Source organism: Somniosus microcephalus, chromosome 15, assembly GCF_052327205.1.
Source record: "Somniosus microcephalus isolate GS21.2 chromosome 15, FLI_Smic_1.0, whole genome shotgun sequence".
NCBI lineage: Eukaryota > Metazoa > Chordata > Chondrichthyes > Squaliformes > Somniosidae > Somniosus > Somniosus microcephalus.
Window position 1 is genome coordinate 122,552,518 of NC_141001.1, and position 21,835 is coordinate 122,574,352.

The 21,835-nt window shown below is 52.3% G+C and overlaps 1 protein-coding gene across 1 annotated transcript in view; it reads right to left on the reverse strand.

Moving 5' to 3' along the window:
- Nucleotides 1–13,575: 13,575 nt before the first annotated feature.
- Nucleotides 13,576–21,835, reverse strand: part of LOC147107202 (RNA polymerase-associated protein CTR9 homolog) — a 47,528-nt gene continuing 39,268 nt past the window's right edge. The window contains exons 12-13 of the mRNA XM_086008378.1: nt 18,872–19,055; nt 13,576–13,701 (exon numbers count right to left, since the gene is read on the reverse strand). Of these exons, the coding sequence (XP_085864504.1) occupies nt 13,604–13,701; nt 18,872–19,055 (282 nt within the window). The 3' untranslated portion in view covers nt 13,576–13,603. The remainder of the gene's footprint in view (nt 13,702–18,871; nt 19,056–21,835) is intronic.

The following is a 21,835-nucleotide window of genomic DNA, read 5'->3' on the forward strand; positions in this document are numbered from 1 at the left end:
CGACTGTTTAAAAATTAATACTGAATGTACCCAACGAGGGTCAACGACTGTTTAAATTAATATTGTCTGTACCCAACGAAGGTCAAAATTGGTTGACACTACAGAATGTTGGAAAACTGTACTTTTTGTTATGTAAGCTTTGGCAATATGGTTCCCTGTAAACCTTCATGCCAATAAAGCATTTGAATTGAATTGAATTGAGAGAGTGGGAAGGAGGGAAAGAGAGAGAGAGAGAGAAGGAGAGAGAGAGGGAAGGAGAGAGAGAGAGGGAAGGAGAGAGAGGGAAGGAGAGAGAGAGGGAAGGAGATAAAGAGAGGAAGACACCCCGGGGAAGGGGCTGGACTCAGAGCCCGGCAGGTGAAGAAGGGCGGGCGCCATTTTGTGAGGTCGGCGGGAGGTTTGAATTGCGGCGACCGAAGAAGGCGAGCTCTCCGTCCCTCTCACTCTTGCCCTCCCTCACCCTCTCTCTCCCTGCCCCGCTCTCTCTCCCCCTCCCGCCACGCTCTCTCTCCCCCTCCCGCCCCGCTCTCTCTCCCCCTCCCGCCCCGCTCTCTCTCCCCCTCCCGCCCCGGTCTCTCTCTCCCCCCCGTCCCTCCCCGCTCTCTCCCCCCACCTCCCTCTCCCGCTCTCTCTCCCCCACCTCCCTCTCCCTCCCCGCGCTCTCCCCCCCTCCCTCTCCCTCCCCGCTCTCTCTCCCCCCCTCCCCCCCCGCTCTCTCTCCCCCCCTCCCCCCCCGCTCTCTCTCCACCCCCTCCCTCTCCACCCCCCTCCCTCCCCGCTCTCTCTCCACCCCCTCCCTCCCCGCTCTCCCCCCCCTCCCTCCCGCTCTCTCCCCCCTCCCTGCTCTCTCTCCCCCCCTCCCTCCCCGCTCCTTCTCCCCCCCTCCCTCCCCGCTCCTTCTCCCCCCCTCCCTCCCCGCTCTCTCCCCCCCTCCCTCCCCGCTCCTTCTCCCCCCCTCCCTCCCCGCTCCTTCTCCCCCCCTCCCTCCCCGCTCTCTCCCCCCCCCTCCCTCCCCGCTCTCTCTCCCCCCCTCCCTCCCCGCTCTCTCTCCCCCCCCCTACCTCCCCCTCCCTCCCCGCTCTCACTCCCCCCCTCCCTCCCCGCTCTCACTCCCCCCCTCCCTCCCCGCTCTCACTCCCCCCCTCCCTCCCCGCTCTCACTCCCCCCCTCCCTCCCCGCTCTCACTCCCCCCTCCCTCCCCGCTCTCTCTCCCCCCCCCCTCCCCGCTCTCTCTCCCCCCCTCCCTCCCCGCTCTCTCTCCCCCCCTCCCTCCCCGCTCTCTCCCCCCCTCCCTCCCCGCTCTCTCCCCCCTCCCTCCCCGCTCTCTCTCCCCCCCTCCCTCCACGCTCTCTCTCCCCCCCTCCCTCCACGCTCTCTCTCCCCCCCTCCCTCCACGCTCTCTCTCCCCCCCTCCCTCCCCGCTCTCTCTCCCCCCTCCCTCCCCGCTCTCTCTCCCCCCCCTCCCTCCCCGCTCTCTCTCCCCCCCCTCCCTCCCCGCTCTTCTCTCCCCCCCTCCCTCCCCGCTCTCTCTCCCCCCCTCCCTCCCCGCTCTCTCTCCCCCCTCCCTCCCCGCTCTCTCTCCCCCCCTCCCTCCCCGCTCTCTCTCCCCCCCTCCCTCCCCGCTCTCTCTCCCCCCCTCCCTCCCTCCCCGCTCTCTCTCCCCCCCTCCCTCCCTCCCCGCTCCCTCTCCCCCCCTCCCTCTCCCCCCCTCCCTCCCCCTCCCTCCCTCTCTCCCCGCTCTCTCTCCCCCCCTCCCCGCTCTCTGCCCCCCCTCCCTCCCCGCTCTCTCCCCCCCCCTCCCTCCCCGCTCTCTCCCCCCCCTCCCTCCCCGCTCTCTCTCCCTCCCCCCCCCGCTCTCTCCCCCCCTCCCTCCCCGCTCTCTCCCCCCCTCCCTCCCTCCCCGCTCTCTCCCCCCCTCCCTCCCCGCTCTCTCCCCCCCTCCCTCCCCGCTCTCTCCCCCCTCCCTCCCCCCTCCCTCCCCGCTCTCTCCCCCCCTCCCTCCCCGCTCTCTCCCCCTCCCTCCCCGCTCTCTCCCCCTCCCTCCCCGCTCTCTCTCCCCCCCTCCCTCCACGCTCTCTCTCCCCCCCTCCCTCCACGCTCTCTCTCCCCCCCTCCCTCCACGCTCTCTCTCCCCCCTCCCTCCCCGCTCTCTCTCCCCCCTCCCTCCCCGCTCTCTCTCCCCCCCCTCCCTCCCCGCTCTCTCTCCCCCCCCTCCCTCCCCGCTCTTCTCTCCCCCCCCTCCCTCCCCGCTCTCTCTCCCCCCCTCCCTCCCCGCTCTCTCTCCCCCTCCCTCCCCGCTCTCTCTCCCCCCCTCCCTCCCCGCTCTCTCTCCCCCCTCCCTCCCCGCTCTCTCTCCCCCCCTCCCTCCCTCCCCGCTCTCTCTCCCCCCCTCCCTCCCTCCCCGCTCCCTCTCCCCCCCTCCCTCTCCCCCCCTCCCTCCCCCTCCCTCCCTCTCTCCCCGCTCTCTCTCCCCCCCTCCCCGCTCTCTGCCCCCCCCCTCCCTCCCCGCTCTCTCCCCCCCCCTCCTCCCCGCTCTCTCCCCCCCCCTCCCTCCCCGCTCTCTCTCCCCCCTCCCTCCCCGCTCTCTCCCCCCCTCCCTCCCTCCCCGCTCTCTCCCCCCCTCCCTCCCCGCTCTCTCCCCCCCTCCCTCCCCGCTCTCTCCCCCCTCCCTCCCCCCTCCCCCGCTCTCTCCCCCCCTCCCTCCCCGCTCTCTCCCCCCCTCCCTCCCCGCTCTCTCTCCCCCCCCTCCCTCCCCGCTCTCCCCCTCCCTCTCCCCCCCTCCCTCTCTCCCCGCTCTCTCTCCCCCCCCTCTGCCCCCCCTCCCTCCCCGCTCTCTCCCCCCCCTCCCTCCCCGCTCTCTCTCCCCCTCCCTCCCCGCTCTCTCTCCCTCCCCGCTCTCTCCCCCCCCCCCTCTCCCCCCCCCGCTCTCTCCCCCCCTCCCTCCCCGCTCTCTCCCCCCCTCCCCCCCGCTCTCTCCCCCCTCTCTCCCTCCCCCCTCTCTCCCCCCCGCTCTCTCCCCCCCTCCCCCCCCGCTCTCTCCCCCCCTCCCCCCCGCTCTCTCCCCCCCTCCCCCCGCTCTCTCTCCCCCCCTCCCCCCCGCTCTCTCTCCCCCTCCCCCCCCGCTCTCTCCCTCCCCGCTCTCTCTCCCCCTCACCTCGGTACCAGAACGGAGTATATCCGACACCGGGAGGCCGGATGCCCATCGCTCAGAAGCGAGCCCGGGGTTCCTCATGTTTAACCAGGCGGGCATTTGGACCGGTTGGCCGGGCGGCAGTGCTCCGGCCTCCCGTGTCCGATTTAGGTCGGGGACGGCTCGTTGGAAAGCCCCCGGTTTTCCCGGTCCCGCACTAACGGCAAGAGAGAGGGGGGGAAGGAGAGAGAGAGGTGGGGGGAGGGGGAAGGACTTAGAGGCAGGCCGCGGTGACCGTGCGTGGCCTAGCGCTTCAGGCCCGGCCGGGCTCTCGGGCCGCGACTCACCTCAGCTGAGCTCCCGCTTCGGTATAGAGAGAGAGAGAGAGAGAGAGAGAGAGAGAGAGAGAGAGAGAGAGGGGGGAAGGAGAGAGAGAGAGGGGGGAAGGAGAGAGAGGGGGGGGGGGAGGAGAAAGAGAGAGAGAGAGAGAGAGAGAGGGGAAGGAGAGAGAGAGAGACATTCCTGAATTAATACTAATGAATCAAGAATTTCCTCACCTCCATTACCATTTTTTTAAGCTTCAACCCGGCCAGTCTTTAATGGCCGCCACTCACCTCAGCTCAGCTCGGCTGTTTGAAGGATTAGGCCCCACCCACAAACGCCATGAAACGCCCCCAATTGGTCAACCATCATGTCACTCAACGCTAATGAGCGGATTTTGTCCGTTTTTTTGTGTACTGTCCGAACAATTTTTGTCTGACCAAAAAGTAAATACGTCTATGAGACTCCCCTAATCATAAGCTTTCTTTTGATATAACATATGTGTAGTTACGCTCTATAACTTTTGAGTGATGCCCTGGACAGACAGACAGACACCACGATCCTTTTATTTATATATATATAAAATAAAATAATAACTAGCTGAAGTGCCTGGCGGTGCCGAGGCTTTTTCGAGGGCATGTTGTTGTTGGAAGAGAGAGAGAGAGAGAGCGACTGGGGGGGTGGGGGGGGGAAGGGAGGGAGGGGGGGGGCCCCCCCGAGGGTCGCGGCCCCCCCCCCCCCCCCCCGGAGGTGAAGACCGCCGATTGCGGCTGTGCGAGACGGCCGGGGGGCCGGCTGCCAGGGTGACGCTTGACGCTCAGCAAGCCCCGCCCCCCGGCCGAACCAGAGAGAGACGCCGCGTCTCAGCTCCTGCTGCACGCGCACCCTAGCGGCGCTGGGCTGAGGCTCGGCCCTCCAGCCTTCGAGTGGGGCCGGGAGGTGCCTAGCTCGGGCGTGGGTGCGAAGGAGAAGCCGAGGCTTCGAAGCCTACCTGGAAAAACGGGGAAAGGTAGGAAAATTAATGAGATTAGATAAGTTAATTCGTTTCTAAATCATTTAAAAAAAAAAAAATGTGTTTTTTAAAAGCAACGTTTTTTTTAAAGACGCAGAAAGCGGGAAAAAGAAAGGAAAAGTTTGGAATCAAGATGGCGGCGACTCACCTCGGTTCAGAACGATAAGGCCCGGCCACACACGCACCGATTGGCCCGGCGGCACACGCCAGCAACCCGGCGTACGATTGGTCTAGCTCGAGGTCACTCTGTCGCTAATGAGCGGATAATGAGATGCTAATGAGCGGAACGTTGAAGGCTTTTGGGATACCGCGGGCGCGATTTTAGCCCGGCCGAAACGTAAATACGCTTAAAACCGTCTCGGAAGCGTAAGCTTTCTTTGGAGGTAACGCGCGCGTAGGTACGCCCTGTAACTTTCGAGCGCATACCCCCCAGACGCACACGCGATGACAGACAGACAGAAGTACCGATTTATATATATAGATAATAAAGATAGATAGAAGATAGATAGATATATAGATAAGAATATTCAAGAAGGAGTTATATATAATTCTTAAGTCTAAAGGGATCAAGGGATATGGGGAGAAAGCAGGGACAGGGCGACGTAAGAAAACTACTAGGCACTTGGTCTAAGCGTTAAACAAAGCTTTAACCAACTGTTTTACAACATGGAGATCTAGTTGTGTCCTTCACTAGTTCTTATAAAAGAATGTCCTGAGCAAGCTGGGCCTGTGCCCGAGTATTTATACTCTCCCTGGACAGCGCCACCAGCAGGCCGCCCAGTATTATTTCATTTCCACATGAACGGCAAGATTCATGTCACAGGGTACTGAATTTGGATGATCAGCCATGATCTCATTAAATGGCGGAACAGGCTCGAGGGGCCGAATGGCCTACTCCTGCTCCTATCTTCTATGTTTCTATGAAGAGGGATGGGAGGAGGCTCGTGTGGAGCATAAACACCGGCACGGACCAGTGGGGCTGAATGGCCTGCTTCTGGGCTGTAAATACTTTGTAAAACTGTGGTTAAACTTAGTGAGGTACAAAAGCTCATGGTAAGGGGCAACTGTATAAACCAAGGCCAGGAAGTCATCAAAGTAACAGCTGAAGAGACAGCAGAACGTGTAACGGGGTACAGCAGCCTAGCGGGTAGGATGCTGGACTAGCGATATTATATTGCGCCACGACACTGAATTCAACAAATCTGTTAAATGACGGGCTGGCACACGGAACAACAGTAACTTGTATTTATATAGCGCCTTTAACATAGTAAAACATCCCAAGGCGCTTCACAGGAGCGTCATCAGACAAAATCTGACACCGAGCCACATAAGGAGATATTAGGACAGGTGACCAAAACCTTGTCCAAAGAGGTGGGTTTTAAAGAGCATTTTAAAGGAGAGAGGCGGAGAGGTTTAGGGAAGGAGAAAGTGACCGAGTTGCTGTTAAACCTCAACTAGTTCACTAACGTCCCTCAGGGAAGGGAACCAGTGGGCCTACATTGTGTTAACTCCTAATGCCCACACAATTAGAAATGGGCCTCATCAGTGTCAGTCCATATTCTAAGAACACAGTAAACAAAGAAGAAAACGCTGGAAGTGCACAATAGTCGGCACATTTTGAAAGGGCTAAACCCGCCTGACTATATTGCCAGCATGAGTTTTTACTTTTTTATTCGTTCATGGGATGGGAGTGTCGCTGGTAAGGCCAGCATTTATTGCCCATCCCTAATTGCCCTCGAGAAGGTGGTGGTGAGCCACCTTCTTGAACCGTTGCAGTCCGTGTGGCGAAGGTGCTCCCACAGCACTGGTAGGGAGGGAGTTCCAGGATTTTGACCCAGCGACGATGAAGGATCGGACGATATATTTCTAAGTCAGGATGGTGTGTGACTTGGAGGGGAACTTGGAGGTGGCGGTGTTCCCATGCGCCTGCTGCCCTTGTCCTTCTAGGTGGAAGAGGTCGCGGGTTTGGGAGGTGCTGCCGAAGAAGCCTTGGCGAGTTGCTGCAGTGCATCTTGTAGATGGTACACACTGCAGCCACGGTACGCAGGTGGTGGAGGGAATGAATGTTTAAGGTGGCGGATGGGGTGCCAATCAAGCGGGCTGCTTTGTCCTGGATGGTGTCGAGCTTCTTGAGTGTTGTTGGAGCTGCACTCATCCAGGCAATTGGAGAGTATTCCATCACACTCCTGACTTATGCCTTGTAGATGGTGGAAAGGCTTTGGGGAGTCAGGAGGTGAGACACTCGCCACAGAATACCCAGCCTCTGACCTGCTCTTGTTGCTACAGTAATTATGTGGCTGATCCAGTTAAGTTTCTGGTCCATGCTGACCCCCAGGATGTTGATGGTGGAGGATTAGACGATGGTAATGTCGCTAAATGTCAAGCGGCGGTGGTTAGACTCCCGCTTGTTGGCAAGTCATTGCCTGGCACTTAAGTGGCGGGTAACATTTATGCCACACATCAGCCCAAGCCTGAATGTCGTCCAGGTCTTGTTGCATGCGGGCATGAACTGCTTCATTATCTGTGGAGTTGCGAATGGCACTGAACACTGTGCAATCATCAGCGAACATCCCCACTTCTGACCTTATGATGGAGGGAAGGTCATTGATGAAGCAGCTGAAGATGGTTGGGCCTAGGGCACTGCCCTGAGGAACTCCTGCAGTGATGTCCTGGGGCTGTGATGATTGACCTCCAACCACCACAGCCAACTTCCTTTGTACTAGGTATGACTCAAGGCAGTGAAGAATTCCCCCCCCCCCACCAATTCCCACTGACTTCAGTTTTACTAGGGCTCCTTGATGGCACACTCAGTCAAATGCTGCCTTGATGTCAAGGGCAGTCACTCTCACTTCTCCTCTGGAATTCAGCTCCTTTATCCATGTTTGGACCAAGGCTGTAATGGGGTCTGGAGCTGAGTGGTCCTGGCGGAACCCAAACTGCGCATCAGTGAGCGGGTTATTGGTGAGTAAGTGCCGCTTGATAGCACTGTCGACGACACCTTCCATCACTTTGCTGATGATTGAGAGTAGACTGATGTGACGGTAATTGGCAGGATTGTATTTGTCCTGCTTTTTGTGGACAGGACATACCTGGGCAGTTTTCCACATTGTCAGGTAGATGCCTTTCTTTTGCTGTACTGGAACAGCTTGGCCAGAGGCGCAGCTAGTTCTGGAGCGCAAGTCATCAGCACGATAGCCGGGATGTTGTCGAGGCCCATAGCCTTTGCTGTTTCCAGTGCCCTTAGCCATTTCTTGATATCACGTGGAGTGAATCGAAATGGCTGAAGACTGGCTTCTGTGATGGTGGTTACCTCAAGAGGAGGCCGATATGGATCATCCACTCGGCACTTCTGGCTGAAGATGGTAGCAAACGCTTCAGCCTTGTCTTCTGCACTCGTGCTGGGCTTCACCATCATTGAGGATGGGGATATTCATGGGGCCTCCCCCTCCCGTTAGTTGTTTAATGGTCCACCACCAATCACGACTGGATGTGGCAGGACTGCAGAGCTTTGATATGATCCGTTGATTGTGGGATCGCTTAGCTCTGTCTATAGCATGCTGCTTCCGCTTATAGAGTCATAGAGTTATACAGCACAGAAAGAGGCCCTTCGGCCCATCGTGTCTGCGACGGCCATCAAGCCCTGTCTATTCTAATCCCATTTTCCAGCACTTGGTCCATAGCCTTGCATGCTATTGCGTTTCAAGTGCTCATCTAAATGCTTCTTGAATGTTGAGGGTTCCTGCCTCTACCACCCTTTCAGGCAGTGAGTTCCAGATTCCAACCACCCTCTGGGTGAAAAAGTTTTTCCTCAAATCCCCTCTAAACCTCCTGCCCCTTACCTTGAAACTATGCCCCCTGGTTATTGACCCCTCTACTAAGGGGAAAAGTTCCTTTCTATCTACCCTATCTATGCCCCTCATAATTTTGTGCACCTCAATCAGGTCCCCCCACAGCCTTCTCTGCTCTAAGGAAAACAGCCCTAGCCTGTCCAGTCTCTCTTCATAGCTGAAACGCTCCAGCCCAGGTAACATCCTGGTGAATCTCCTCTGCCCCCTCTCCAATGCAATCACATCCTTCCTATAGTACGGTGAAAGAACTGCACACAGTATTCCAGCTGTGGCCTAACTAGTGTTTTGTACAGCTCCATCATAGCCTCCCTGCTCTTATATTCTATGTCTCGGCTAATGAAGGCAAGTATCCCATATGCCTTCTTAACCATCTACCTGTCCTGCTGCCTTCAGGGATCTATGTACATGCACACCAAGGTCCCTCTGATCCTCTGTCCTTCCTAGGATCCTAGCATTCATTGTGTATTCCCTTGCCTTGTTAGTCCTCCCAAAATGCATCACCTCACACTTTTCAGGGTTAAATTCCATTTGCCACTGTTCTGCCCATCTGACCAACCCGTCTATATCGTCCTGTAGCCTGAGGCTTCCCTCCTCGCCATTTACCACTCCACCAATTTTCGTGTCATCTGCGAACTTACTGATCATACCTCCTACATTCAAATCTAAATCATTAATGTACACTACAAACAGCAAAGGACCCAGCACCGATCCCTGCAGTACACCACTGGACACAGGCGTCCAGTCACAAAAACAACCTTCGACCATCACCCTCTGCCTCCTGCCACTAAGCCAATTTTGGATCCAATGTGCCAAATTGCCCTGGATCCCATGGGCTCTTACCTTCTTGACCAGTCTCCCACGTGGGACTTTGTCAAAAGCCTTACTGAAGTCCATGTAGACTACATCAACGGCACTACCCTCATCCACACACCTAATCACCCCCTTGAAAAATTCAATCAAATTCGTTAGTCATGATCTCCCCCTGACAAAGCCATGCTGACTATCCTTGATTAATCCTTGCCTCTCCAAGTGGAGACTAATTCTGTCCCTCAGAATTTTTTCCAATAATTTCCCTACCACTGATGTTAGGCTCACTGGCCTGTAATTCCCTGGTTTATCCCTACTACCCTTCTTGAATAATGGTACTACGTTAGTTGTCCTCCAGTCCTCTGGCACCTCCCCTGTGGCCAGAGAGGTTCTGAAAATTGTCAGAGCCCCTGCAATCTCCTCCATTGCCTCACACAGCAGCCTGGGATACATCTCGTCAAGGCCTGGGGATTTATCCACTTTTAAGCCTGCTAAAACCGTTAGTACCTCCTCCCTCTCGATGCTAATTTGTTCAAGTATATCACAATCCCCCTGCCTGATTTCTATGCCTACATCGTCCTTCTCCATAGTGAACACAGATGTAAAATATTTATTTAAAACCTCACCTACATCTTCGGGCTCTACACAGATTGCTACTTTGGTCCATAATGGGCCCTACTCTTTCCCTGGTTATCCTCTTGCTTATATAATCTCTATATATATATATATATAAAGGAGTCGATCTGTCTGTCTGTCCTTGGGTGTGCGTCTGTCCGGCTATGCGCTCGAAAGTTATACGGCGTACCTACGCACGCGTTACCTCCGAAGAAAGCTTACGCTTCCGGGACGCTCGTAAACGTATTTACTTTTCGGTCGGACGAAAATTGTTCGCGCCTTATGCAAAAAACCTTCAAAATTAAACTCATTATCTGCTAGCATTGATTGACTGACGTCAAGGTTCGACCAATCCTGTGCCGTCACGATTGACCAATCCTACAGTACGGTCCCCTGATGGTTGGCCAATCGGTGTGTGTGGGCGGGACTAATCGTTTTCATCTCGGGGATGTGGCAGCCATTGCTTCACTGCCATGACTTCAGCTTCCAGCTCAAACTACTTTGAAAGTTAGTATCTCTTTTAAAAATAACATAAGATTTACCAAAAACGTTTTATAAGCACTTTCACCTTTCAAGGTATTAAAAGGTAGAAATGTTGCCCGGCAGCAGATTCACACAGGGAGAGAGAGACAGGGCCTGAAAGCCCTTTGATCATCCAGCTTTGAAAAAGTTAGTTTCTCTTTTAAAAATAACATAAGATTTACCAAAAACCTTTTATAAGTACTTTCACTTTCATCTTTCAAGGTATTAAAAGGTAGAAATGTTGCCCGGCAGCAGATTCACAAAGGGACACAGACAGGGCCCAAAAGCCTGGGGCTCGATTTAAAATGTTGCCCGGCACCAGATTCACAGAGGGACACAGAGAGGCCCCAAAGCCTGGCACTCGATTTAAACCGCCCGGCCCAAAACAGCCCTGGCAAAGCCGGGCTCCCCCAGCTAGTATACTTATAAAACACCTTGAGATTTTCCTTTATTTTGTCCGCCAGTGTTTTTTCATGCCCCCTCTTCGCTCTCCTAATTTCTTTTTTTTAAGTACCCTCATGCACTTTCTATACTCCTCTAGGGCTTCCACTGTTTTTAGTCCTTTGTATCTGCCAAAAGACTTCCTTTTTTTCCTAATCCATTCTTGTATATCCCTTGACATCCAGGGTTCCCTGGACTTGTTGGTCCCACCCTTGACCTTTACGGGAATATGTTGGCGCTGTACTCTCTCTATTTCCTTTCTGAATGACTCCCACTGCTCTGATGCGGATTTTTTAAAGTAGCTGATCCCAGTCCACTTTGGCCAGATCCTGCCTTACCATATTAAAATCGGCCTTCCCCCAATTTAGAACCTTTATTTCTGGTCCATCTTTGTCCTTTTCCATGACTATCTTAAATCTTACCGAATTATGGTCACGGTCACCAAAATGCTCTCCTACTGACACTTCTACCACTTGCCCGGCTACATTCCCTAGAATTAGGTCCAGTACCGCCCCTTCTCTTGTAGGACTTTCTACATGCTGGCTCAAAAAGCTCTCCTGGATGCACTTTAAGAATTCTGCACCCTCTAAGCCTTTCACACTCTGACTATCCCAGTTAATATTGGGGGAAGTTGAAATCCCCTACTATTATTACCCTATTATTTTTACACTTCTCTGAGATTTGCCTCCATATGTGTTCCTCTATCTCCCCCTGACTGTTTGGAGGCCTATAGTACACTCCCAGCAAAGTGCTTGTCCCCTTTTTGTTTTTAAGTTCTACCCATATGGCCTCATTAGAGGAACCTGCTAAGAGATCATCCCTCCTTACTGCAGTAATTGACTCCTTGATTAATATTGTGACACCCCTCCTCTTTTACAGCCCCCTCTGTCTCGCCTGAAGATTCTATACCCCGGAATATTGAGCTGCCAGTCCTGCCCCTCCCTCAACCATGTCTCTGTGATAGCAACAATATCATACTCCCATGTGTTCATCAACACCTTCAATTCATCTGCCTTACTCATAAGACTCCTTGCATTAAAATAAATGCCATCCAGCCATGCCATACTCCCTTGTGCCGTTACATATTTGCTCTGCCTTCCAGACTGACTTATTAGCATGCGTGTAACCTGTGTTTCAGCTTCCCCAGGTTGGCACTGCATTTTTAGGTACGCCTGGTGCTGCTCCTGACATGCTCTTCTACACTCCTCATTGAACCAGGGTTGATCCCCTGGCTTGATGGTAATGGTAGAGTGAGGGATATGCCAGGCCATGAAGTTAGATTGTGGTGGAATACAATTCTACTGCTGCTGATGACCTACAGCGCCTCATAGATGCTCAGTTTTGAGCTGCTAGATCTGTTCTGAATCTATCCCATTTAGCACAGTGGTAGTGCCACACAACACGATGGAGGGTGTCCTCAGTGTGAAGATGGGATTTCGTCTCCACAATGACTGTGCGGTGGTCACTGCTCCCAATACTGTCATGGACAGATGCATCTGCGACAAGGTAGATTGGGGAGGACGAGGTCAAGTAGGTTTTTCCCTCGTGTTGGTTCACTCACCACCTGTCGCAGGCCCAGACTGGCAGCTGTATCCTTCAGGACTTGGCCAGCTCGGTCAGTAGTGGTGCTACTGAGCCACTCTTGGTGATGGACACTGAAGTTCCCCACCCAGAGTACATTCTGTGCCCTTGCTGCTCTCAGTGCTTCTTCCAAGTGGTGTTCAACATGGAGGAGTACGGATTCATCAGCTGAGGGAGGGCGGTAGGTGGTAATCAGCAGGAGGTTTCCTTGCCCATGCTTGACCTGAAGCCATGAGACTTCATGGGGTCCGGAGTCAATGTTGTGGACTCCCAGGGCCACTCCTTCCCGACTGTATACCACTGTGCTGCCACCCCTGGTGGGTCTGTTCTGTTGGTGGGACAGGACATACCCAGGGATGGTGAGGGAGGAGTTCGGGACATTGGCTGAAAGGTATGATTCTGTGAGTATGACTATGTCAGGCTGTTGCTTGACCAGTCTGTGGGACAGCTCTCCCAATTTTGGCACAAGTCCCCAGATGTTGGTGAGGAGGACTTTGCAGGGTCGACTGGGCTGGGTGTGCCGTTGTCGTGTCCGTAGCCAGTGCCGGGGTCGATGTCGGGTGGTCCATCCAGTTTTATTATTGTTTACTGCAGCTTTTTTTTTTACAACCGAGTGTCTCGCTCGGCCATTTCAGAGTCTGGAGTCACATATCGGCCAGACCGGGTAAGGACGGCAGAGTTCCTTCCCTAAAGGACATTAGTGAACCAGATGGGTTTTTACCACAATCCAATAGTTTCATGGTCACCATTACTGATGCTAGCTTTTCATTCCAGATTTATTTATTCCCAGCTGCATGTGGTGGGATTTGAACTTGTGTCTCCGGATCATTAATCCAGGCCTCTGGATTACTAGTCCAGTAACATAACCACTATGCTACCGTTCCCGTACTTGTGGGAGTAGATGGTGTTAGTGAGGTTATAAAATTTATTTTAAAATTCTCATCCTTGTTTTCAAATCCCTCCATGGCCGGCGCCCCTCCCTATCTCTGCGCCCCTCCAATTCTGGCCTCTTGCGCACCCCCGATTTTCAGGCTCACACCATTGGTGGCCGTGCCTTCAGCTGCCTGGGCCCCAAGCTCTGGAATTCTCAACCTAAACCTCTCCGCCTCTCTCCTCCTCCTTTAAGATGCACCTTAAAACCGACCTCTTTGACCAAGTGCCCTAATATCTCATGTGGCACGGTACCAATTTTGTTTGTTAACGCTCCTGTGAAGCGCCTTGGGATGTTTTACTGCGTTAAAGGCGCTATATAAACACAAGCAATTGTTGTTATAAAAGATTTGGTTTACATTGGGAGGTGCCGACAACGCCTCTGCGGGTTTCACTTCAACCGACCTGGTTGATCTGTAGGGCTTCTTTAAACCAATCGGAGGCTTCATAAAAATTCCCCTTGTCTCTCGCCATACAGCCCAAGCGTAGGTAACCTGCACAGAAAGAAAACGCGGTAAAAAATCTTTCCAATTCTGTTATACGCTGCGAAGGAGTCTGGGTTTGTGAAGGACCCATTGCTGTGGAACAATCACAAGAGGAAGATAAAACCCTGCCCTTTGTTATCCCAACATGGCCACTCGTGTGAAACTACAAAGCAAGGAGGAATCGGTGGGATTATTTCAACTATAAAGAGAATCAGCCACCTAGCTCGAGCACATATTAATGCATCTTACCCTTGCCCAACACTGTACCACCCCTTCGAGGAACGAGTTCCTTGAAAAACATTAAACAAAACTTAGAGATCTCATAACACTCGTGCAAGATACTTGCAAATGAAGCTTCCAGACTTATTTCAGGAACACAAGTCTGAACACCAAGAAGCTCAGTGCAAATTCTGGGAAGTCACATTGTCGAGCGAGCTGCGATTTATGTATTTGTGAGAAAATCAGTCCCTAGACACATCTTCTATATTAACAGCGCTGCTATCAAGTTGTTAAAAGTTCATTCTTGGGATGTGGGCGTCGCTGGCAAAGCATTTATTGCCCATCCCTAGTTGCCCAGAGAAGGTGGCGGTGGGCCTTCTTCTTGAACAGCTGCAGCAGTGGTTTGAGACAAACCGAGGAGCTTGTTAGGGCACTTCAGAGGACAGTTAAGAGTTAGCTACATTGGTTTGGGACTGGAGTGACATATAGGCCCAGACCGGGTAAGGACGGCAGGTTTCCTTCCCTAAAGGACATTAGTGAACCAGATGGGATTTTACCACAATCTGACAGTTTCGTGGTCACCATTACTGAGACCAGCTTTTTATTTCAATACTTTTTAAAAAACTGAATTCAAATTCTCAAAATGTCCATGGTGGGATTTGAACTCACGTTCTCTGGATTATTAGTCAGTCAGTAACATAAGTCACTCCCGTCTCCTCATTCACAAATCACGCAAGATTGTAGTACAGGGTTTAAAGAGCACAGCATTTTTAAGATATTACATTACACAGTATTACAAAGTATTTACAGCCCAGAAACAGGCCATGCGGCCCAACATGGCGAAGCTGGTGTTCCTGCTCCACACGAGCCTCCTCCCACCCCTCTTCATCGCAACCCATCAGCATATCCTTCTATTCCTTTCTCCCTCATGTGTTTATCCAGCTTCCCCTTAAATGTATCTGTGCTAATCGCCTCAACCACTCCCTGTGGTAGCGAGTTCCACATTCTCACGGTAAAGAAGTTTCTCCTGAATTTTTTGTTGGATTTATCAGTGACTATCTTATATTTATGGCCCCTAGTTCTGGTTTCGCCTGCAAGTGGAATCAAAATCTCTACGTCTACCCTATCAAACCCTTTCGTACAAACATAGGAGATAGGAGGAGTAGGCTATTCGGTCCCTCGAGCCTGCTCCGCCATTCAATGAGATCATGGCTGATCATTTTAATTCAGAACCCTGTCCCTGTTTTCTCCCCATATCCCTTGATCCCTTTAGCCTTAAGAAATATATCTAACTCCTTCTTGAATATATTTAATGAATTGGCCTCTACTGCCTTCTGTGGTAGAGAATTCCACAGGTTCACCACTCTCTGGGTGAAGTAATTCCTCCTCATTTCTGTCCTAAATGGCTTACCCCTTATCCTTAGACTGTGACCCCTGGTTCTGGACTCCCCGGCCATCGGGAACATCCTTCCTGCATCTAGTCTGTCCGGTCCTGTTAGAATTTTATAAGTTTCAATGAGATCCCCTCTCATTCTTCTAAACTCCAGCGAGTATAAGCCCAATCGACCCAATCTCTCCTCATACGTCATTCCTGCCATCCCAGGTATCAGCCTGGTGAATCTTTGCTGAACTCCTTCCATGGCAAGAACATCCTTCCTCAGATAAGGTGACCAAAACTGCACACAATACTGAAGATGTGGTCTCACCAAGGCCCTGTACAACTGCAACAAGACATCCCTGTTCCTGTACTCGAACCCTCTTGCTACGAAGGCAAACATACCATTTGCCTTCTTAACCACCTGCTGCACCTGCATGCTTACCTTCAGCGACTGGTGCACAAGGACACCCAGGTCTCGTTGCACTTCCCCTTCTCCCAATCTATTGGCGTTCAGATAATAATCTGCCTTCCTGTTTTTGCCACCAAAGTGGATAACCTCGCATTTATCCACATTATATTGCATCTGCCATGCATCTGCCCAATCACCCAACTTGTCCAAATCATACTGGAGTTTCTCGGCATCCTCCTCAAAGCACACACGCCCACCCAGCTTTGTGTCATCTGCAAACTTGGAGATATTACATCTAGTTCCCTCGTCTAGATCATTTATATATATCGTGAATAGCTGGGGTCCTAGGACCGATCCCACTAGTCACTGCCTGCCACTCGGAAAAAGACCCATTTATTCCAACTCTTTGCTTCCTGTCTGCCAACCAGTTCTCTATCCAAGTCAGTACCTTGCCCCCAATCCCATGTGCCTTAACTTTACACGCTAATCTCTTATGCGGGACCTTATCGAAAGCCTTCTGAAAGTCCAAATACACCACATCCACTGGTTCTCCCTTATCTATTCTACCAGTTACATCCTCAAAAAATTCCAGTAGATTAGTCAAGCACGATTTACCTTTTGTAAATCCATGTTGACTTTGTCCGATCCTGTCACTGTTTTCCAAGTGCTCTGCTATTACATCTTTTACAATGGACTCTAGCATTTACTTGAGGTCCCCCCTCAGCCTTCTCTGTTCCAGAGAAAAGAGCCCCTGTTCAGTCTTTGAGAGTTATAACCTCTCAGTTCTGGTATCATTCTAGTAAACCTTTTTTGTATCTTCTCCAGTGCCTCTATGTTCTTTTTTAAATATGGAGACCATCCCTTGCTGCTATGTCAGCTGCGCTCAGTTGGTAGCACTTGGGCCGGAGTCAGAAGGCCGGAGCCCCACTGAAGCCTGTAATTGAGGCAGCTCAGTACCTCAGCACCGAGTGAGTGCTGCATTGACGGAGGTGCCGTCCTTTAAATGGTGGCCAAGCCTGCCTGTTCTGGCAATTCAGGTGGATGATAAAGATCCCATGGCACTACTATAGAATCGTAGAATCTTACAGCACAGGAGGAGGCAATTCGGCCCATCGTGCCTGTGCCGGCTCTTTGAACGAGCTCTCCAATTAGTCCCACTTCCCCCCCCGCTCTTTCCCCACAGCCCTGCAAACTTCTCCTTTCAAGTATTTAGCCAGTTCCCTTTTGACAGTTTCTATTAAATCTGCTTCCACCGCCCTTTCAGGCAGTGCATCCTAAATCATAACATTCAAGCAATAACTTACATTTATATAGCGCTTTTAACGTGCCGTTAAAAATGTTTAAAATGTCCCAAGGCGCTTCGCAGGAGTCAAGAGTCAAAAAATGGACGCCGAGGCAAAGGAGGAGCGATTAGGAGAGGTGACTAAAGCTTGGTCAGAGGAGGGTCTTAAAGGAGGAGTGGGAGGCGGAGAGATTTAGAGGGGGAATTCCAGAGCGTGGGGTGTAGGTTCTGAAGGCACAGCCATCAATGGTGGGATAAAGGGAGAGAGCAATGCACAACTGTAGGGCTGGAGGAGGTTACAGAGGTGGGGAGTGATGAGGCCATGGAGGGAGCGGGGTAAGAAAAGCAGGGGGCTCTCACGCTGTGCTGGTCAACACTCAATCCCTCAACCACCACCACCAGAAACAGGCCACTCATCTCACTGCAGGACCTTACCGTGAGTAAAATGGCTGCCATGTTATTGCCACTGTGCCTCAAAGCAATTGATGGTGCATGTGGTGCCTTGGCTCATTTCTGAGACATACGATATGGCACTATATAAATTCTAATTTTTCATACTTTCTAGTACTTATTCAGTCAATTACCTGGGGCTGTAACAACCCTAGTACTGTGGGAGCGCTGCACGGTCGGAGGGGCAGTACTGAGGGAGCGCTGCATGGTTGGAGGGGCAGTACTGAGGGAGTGCTGCACGGTCGGAGGGTCAGTACTGAGGGAGCGCTGCACTGTCGGAGGGTCAGTACTGAGGGAGCGCTGCACTGTCGGAGGGGTAGTACTGAGGGAGCGCTGCACTGTCAGAGGGGCAGTACTGAGGGAGCGCTGCACTGTCGGAGGCGCAGTACTGAGGGAGCGCTGCATGGTCGGAGGGGCAGTACTGAGGGAGCCCTGCACGGTCGGAGGGACAGTACTGAGGGAGCGCAGCACTGTTGGAGGGTCAGTACTGAGGGAGCGCTGCACTGTCGGAGGGGTAGTACTGAGGGAGCGCTGCACTGTCAGAGGGGCAGTACTGAGGGAGTGCTGCACTGTCGGAGCTGCCATCTTTTGGATGAGACGTTAAACCGAGGCCCCGACTGCCCTCTCAGGTGGGTGTAAAAGATCTCATGGCACTATTCAAAGACGAGCACGGGAGATCTCCCCAGTGTCCTGGCCAATCTTCATCCCTCAACCAACATCACTAAGAACAGATTATCTGGTCATTATCACATTGCTGTTTGTGGGAGCTTGCCGTGCACAATTTGGCTGCCGCATTTCCTACATTACAACAGTGACTACACTTCAAAAGTTTCATTGGCTGTAAAGCGCTTTGGGACGTCCTGAGGTCGTGAAAGGCGCTGTAGAAATGTAAGTCTGTGGCGTTGCCACATTGGGGAAACACTGTGTGTATGTAGATAAACCTGTATAATCCCCTTTTAACTGCTGTATTCCCCTCCCCCCGCAAGACAGTTGCAAGCTGAGAGGAATAAGGCATGTTCAGACTTGCCTGCTGCTGAGAGAAGGAAAACCAATCAGGTTCCAGCAGGTGACCAATCCGTGAGTCATCACAGGCTCGCGGGCTTCACGAATTCAGTACTGTATTGTGAGAGTTGGAGTAAAGACCTATTTCTTGTAGCTCGCTGTGTTGCCTATTTCTTTACACGGGAGACCGTAGTCCCCCACAAGTCTTTCTTTCCTTTTTCTCTCAAATCACTTGCCATCTTCTCACGGTCACAATCAACACAACAGTTAAATAGACAGCCGTCTTCTACAAGAAACAGGACTTCACTGTACCAACAAACAGGATTCAAAACCTACCGACCAGGACTAAAAACCACAGCTTCACTTCTATCCTTGACCATCTATGTAAAGTGTAACCTCCCCCCCACCCAACAAGAAACAGACCCGAGGAATTACTTACAGTCAACGTAATTTGGATGTTCTCTTAAAACATTCTTGTATAATATTTCTGCCTCATGGTATTCACACAAGGCCTCGTAGAGCCTGGCCAGGTTATAGGAGGTGGTGACGGAGATCGCATTGTAGTAATGCTCATCGTGCTCTGCTTCAGCCTTGGCACGTTCGAGTGACGCCAGGAAGTATTTCTGCCAAGACAGGACAATTCATTTTATTAACATACAAAGCAGCAAAACAAGTGAGTCGGAGGGGAAACTAGTAGCAAAAGTGTGAAGTGTGTCGGAGGGGACTAGTAACTACAGTACGAGTGTGTCGGAGGGGACTAGTAACTACAGTACGAGTGTGTCGGAGGGGACTAGTAACTACAGTACGAGTGTGTCGGAGGGGACTAGTAACTACAGTACGAGTGTGTCGGAGGGGACTAGTAACTACAGTACGAGTGTGTCGGAGGGGACTAGTAACTACAGTGCGAGTGTGTCGGAGGGGACTAGTAACTACAGTACGAGCGTGTCGGAGGGGACTAGTAACTACAGTACGAGCGTGTCGGAGGGGACTAGTAACTACAGTACGAGCGTGTCGGAGGGGACTAGTAACTACAGTACGAGTGTGTCGGAGAGGACTAGTAACTACAGTACGAGTGTGTCGGAGGGGTCTAGTAACTACAGTACGAGTGTGTCGGAGGGGACTAGTAACTACAGTACGAGTGTGTCGGAGGGGACTAGTAACTACAGTACGAGTGTGTCGGAGGGGACTAGTAACTACAGTACGAGTGTGTCGGAGGGGACTAGTAACTACAGTACGAGTGTGTCGGAGGGGACTAGTAACTACAGTACGAGTGTGTCGGAGGGGACTAGTAACTACAGTACGAGTGTGTCGGAGGGGACTAGTAACTACAGTACGAGTGTGTCGGAGGGGACTAGTAACTACAGTACGAGTGTGTCGGAAGGGACTAGTAACTACAGTATGTGTGTGTCGGAGGGGACTAGTAACTACAGTACGAGTGTGTCGGAGGGGACTAGTAACTACAGTATGTGTGTGTCGGAGGGGACTAGTAACTACAGTACGAGTGTGTCGGAGGGGACTAGTAACTACAGTACGAGTGTGTCGGAGGGGACTAGTAACTACAGTATGTGTGTGTCGGAGGGGACTAGTAACTACAGTACGTGTCGGAGGGGACTAGTAACTACAGTACGAGTGTGTCGGAGGGGACTAGTAATTACAGTACGAGTGTGTCGGAGGGGACTAGTAACTACAGTACGAGTGTGTCGGAGGGGTCTAGTAACTACAGTACGAGTGTGTCGGAGGGGACTAGTAACTACAGTACGAGTGTGTCGGAGGGGACTAGTAACTACAGTACGAGTGTGTCGGAGGGGACTAGTAACTACAGTACGAGTGTGTCGGAGGGGACTAGTAACTACAGTATGAGTGTGTCGGAGGGGACTAGTAACTACAGTATGTGTGTGTCGGAGGGGACTAGTAACTACAGTACGAGTGTGTCGGAGGGGACTAGTAACTACAGTACGAGTGTGTCGGAGGGGACTAGTAACTACAGTATGTGTGTGTCGGAGGGGACTAGTAACTACAGTACGTGTCGGAGGGGACTAGTAACTACAGTACGAGTGTGTCGGAGGGGACTAGTAACTACAGTACGAGTGTGTCGGAGGGGACTAGTAATTACAGTACGAGTGTGTCGGAGGGGACTAGTAACTACAGTACGAGTGTGTCGGAGGGGACTAGTAACTACAGTACGAGTGTGTCGGAGGGGACTAGTAACTACAGTACGAGTGTGTCGGAGGGGACTAGTAACTACAGTACGAGTGTGTCGGAGGGGACTAGTAACTACAGTACGAGTGTGTCGGAGGGGACTAGTAACTACAGTACGAGTGTGTCGGAGGGGACTAGTAACTACAGTACGAGTGTGTCGGAGGGGACTAGTAACTACAGTACGAGTGTGTCGGAAGGGACTAGTAACTACAGTATGTGTGTGTCGGAGGGGACTAGTAACTACAGTACGAGTGTGTCGGAGGGGACTAGTAACTACAGTATGTGTGTGTCGGAGGGGACTAGTAACTACAGTACGAGTGTGTCGGAGGGGACTAGTAACTACAGTACGAGTGTGTCGGAGGGGACTAGTAACTACAGTATGTGTGTGTCGGAGGGGACTAGTAACTACAGTACGTGTCGGAGGGGACTAGTAACTACAGTACGAGTGTGTCGGAGGGGACTAGTAATTACAGTACGAGTGTGTCGGAGGGGACTAGTAACTACAGTACGAGTGTGTCGGAGGGGTCTAGTAACTACAGTACGAGTGTGTCGGAGGGGACTAGTAACTACAGTACGAGTGTGTCGGAGGGGACTAGTAACTACAGTACGAGTGTGTCGGAGGGGACTAGTAACTACAGTACGAGTGTGTCGGAGGGGACTAGTAACTACAGTACGAGTGTGTCGGAGGGGACTAGTAACTACAGTATGTGTGTGTCGGAGGGGACTAGTAACTACAGTACGTGTCGGAGGGGACTAGTAACTACAGTACGAGTGTGTCGGAGGGGACTAGTAATTACAGTACGAGTGTGTCGGAGGGGACTAGTAACTACAGTACGAGTGTGTCGGAGGGGTCTAGTAACTACAGTACGAGTGTGTCGGAGGGGACTAGTAACTACAGTACGAGTGTGTCGGAGGGGACTAGTAACTACAGTACGAGTGTGTCGGAGGGGACTAGTAACTACAGTACGAGTGTGTCGGAGGGGACTAGTAACTACAGTATGAGTGTGTCGGAGGGGACTAGTAACTACAGTATGTGTGTGTCGGAGGGGACTAGTAACTACAGTACGAGTGTGTCGGAGGGGACTAGTAACTACAGTACGAGTGTGTCGGAGGGGACTAGTAACTACAGTATGTGTGTGTCGGAGGGGACTAGTAACTACAGTACGTGTCGGAGGGGACTAGTAACTACAGTACGAGTGTGTCG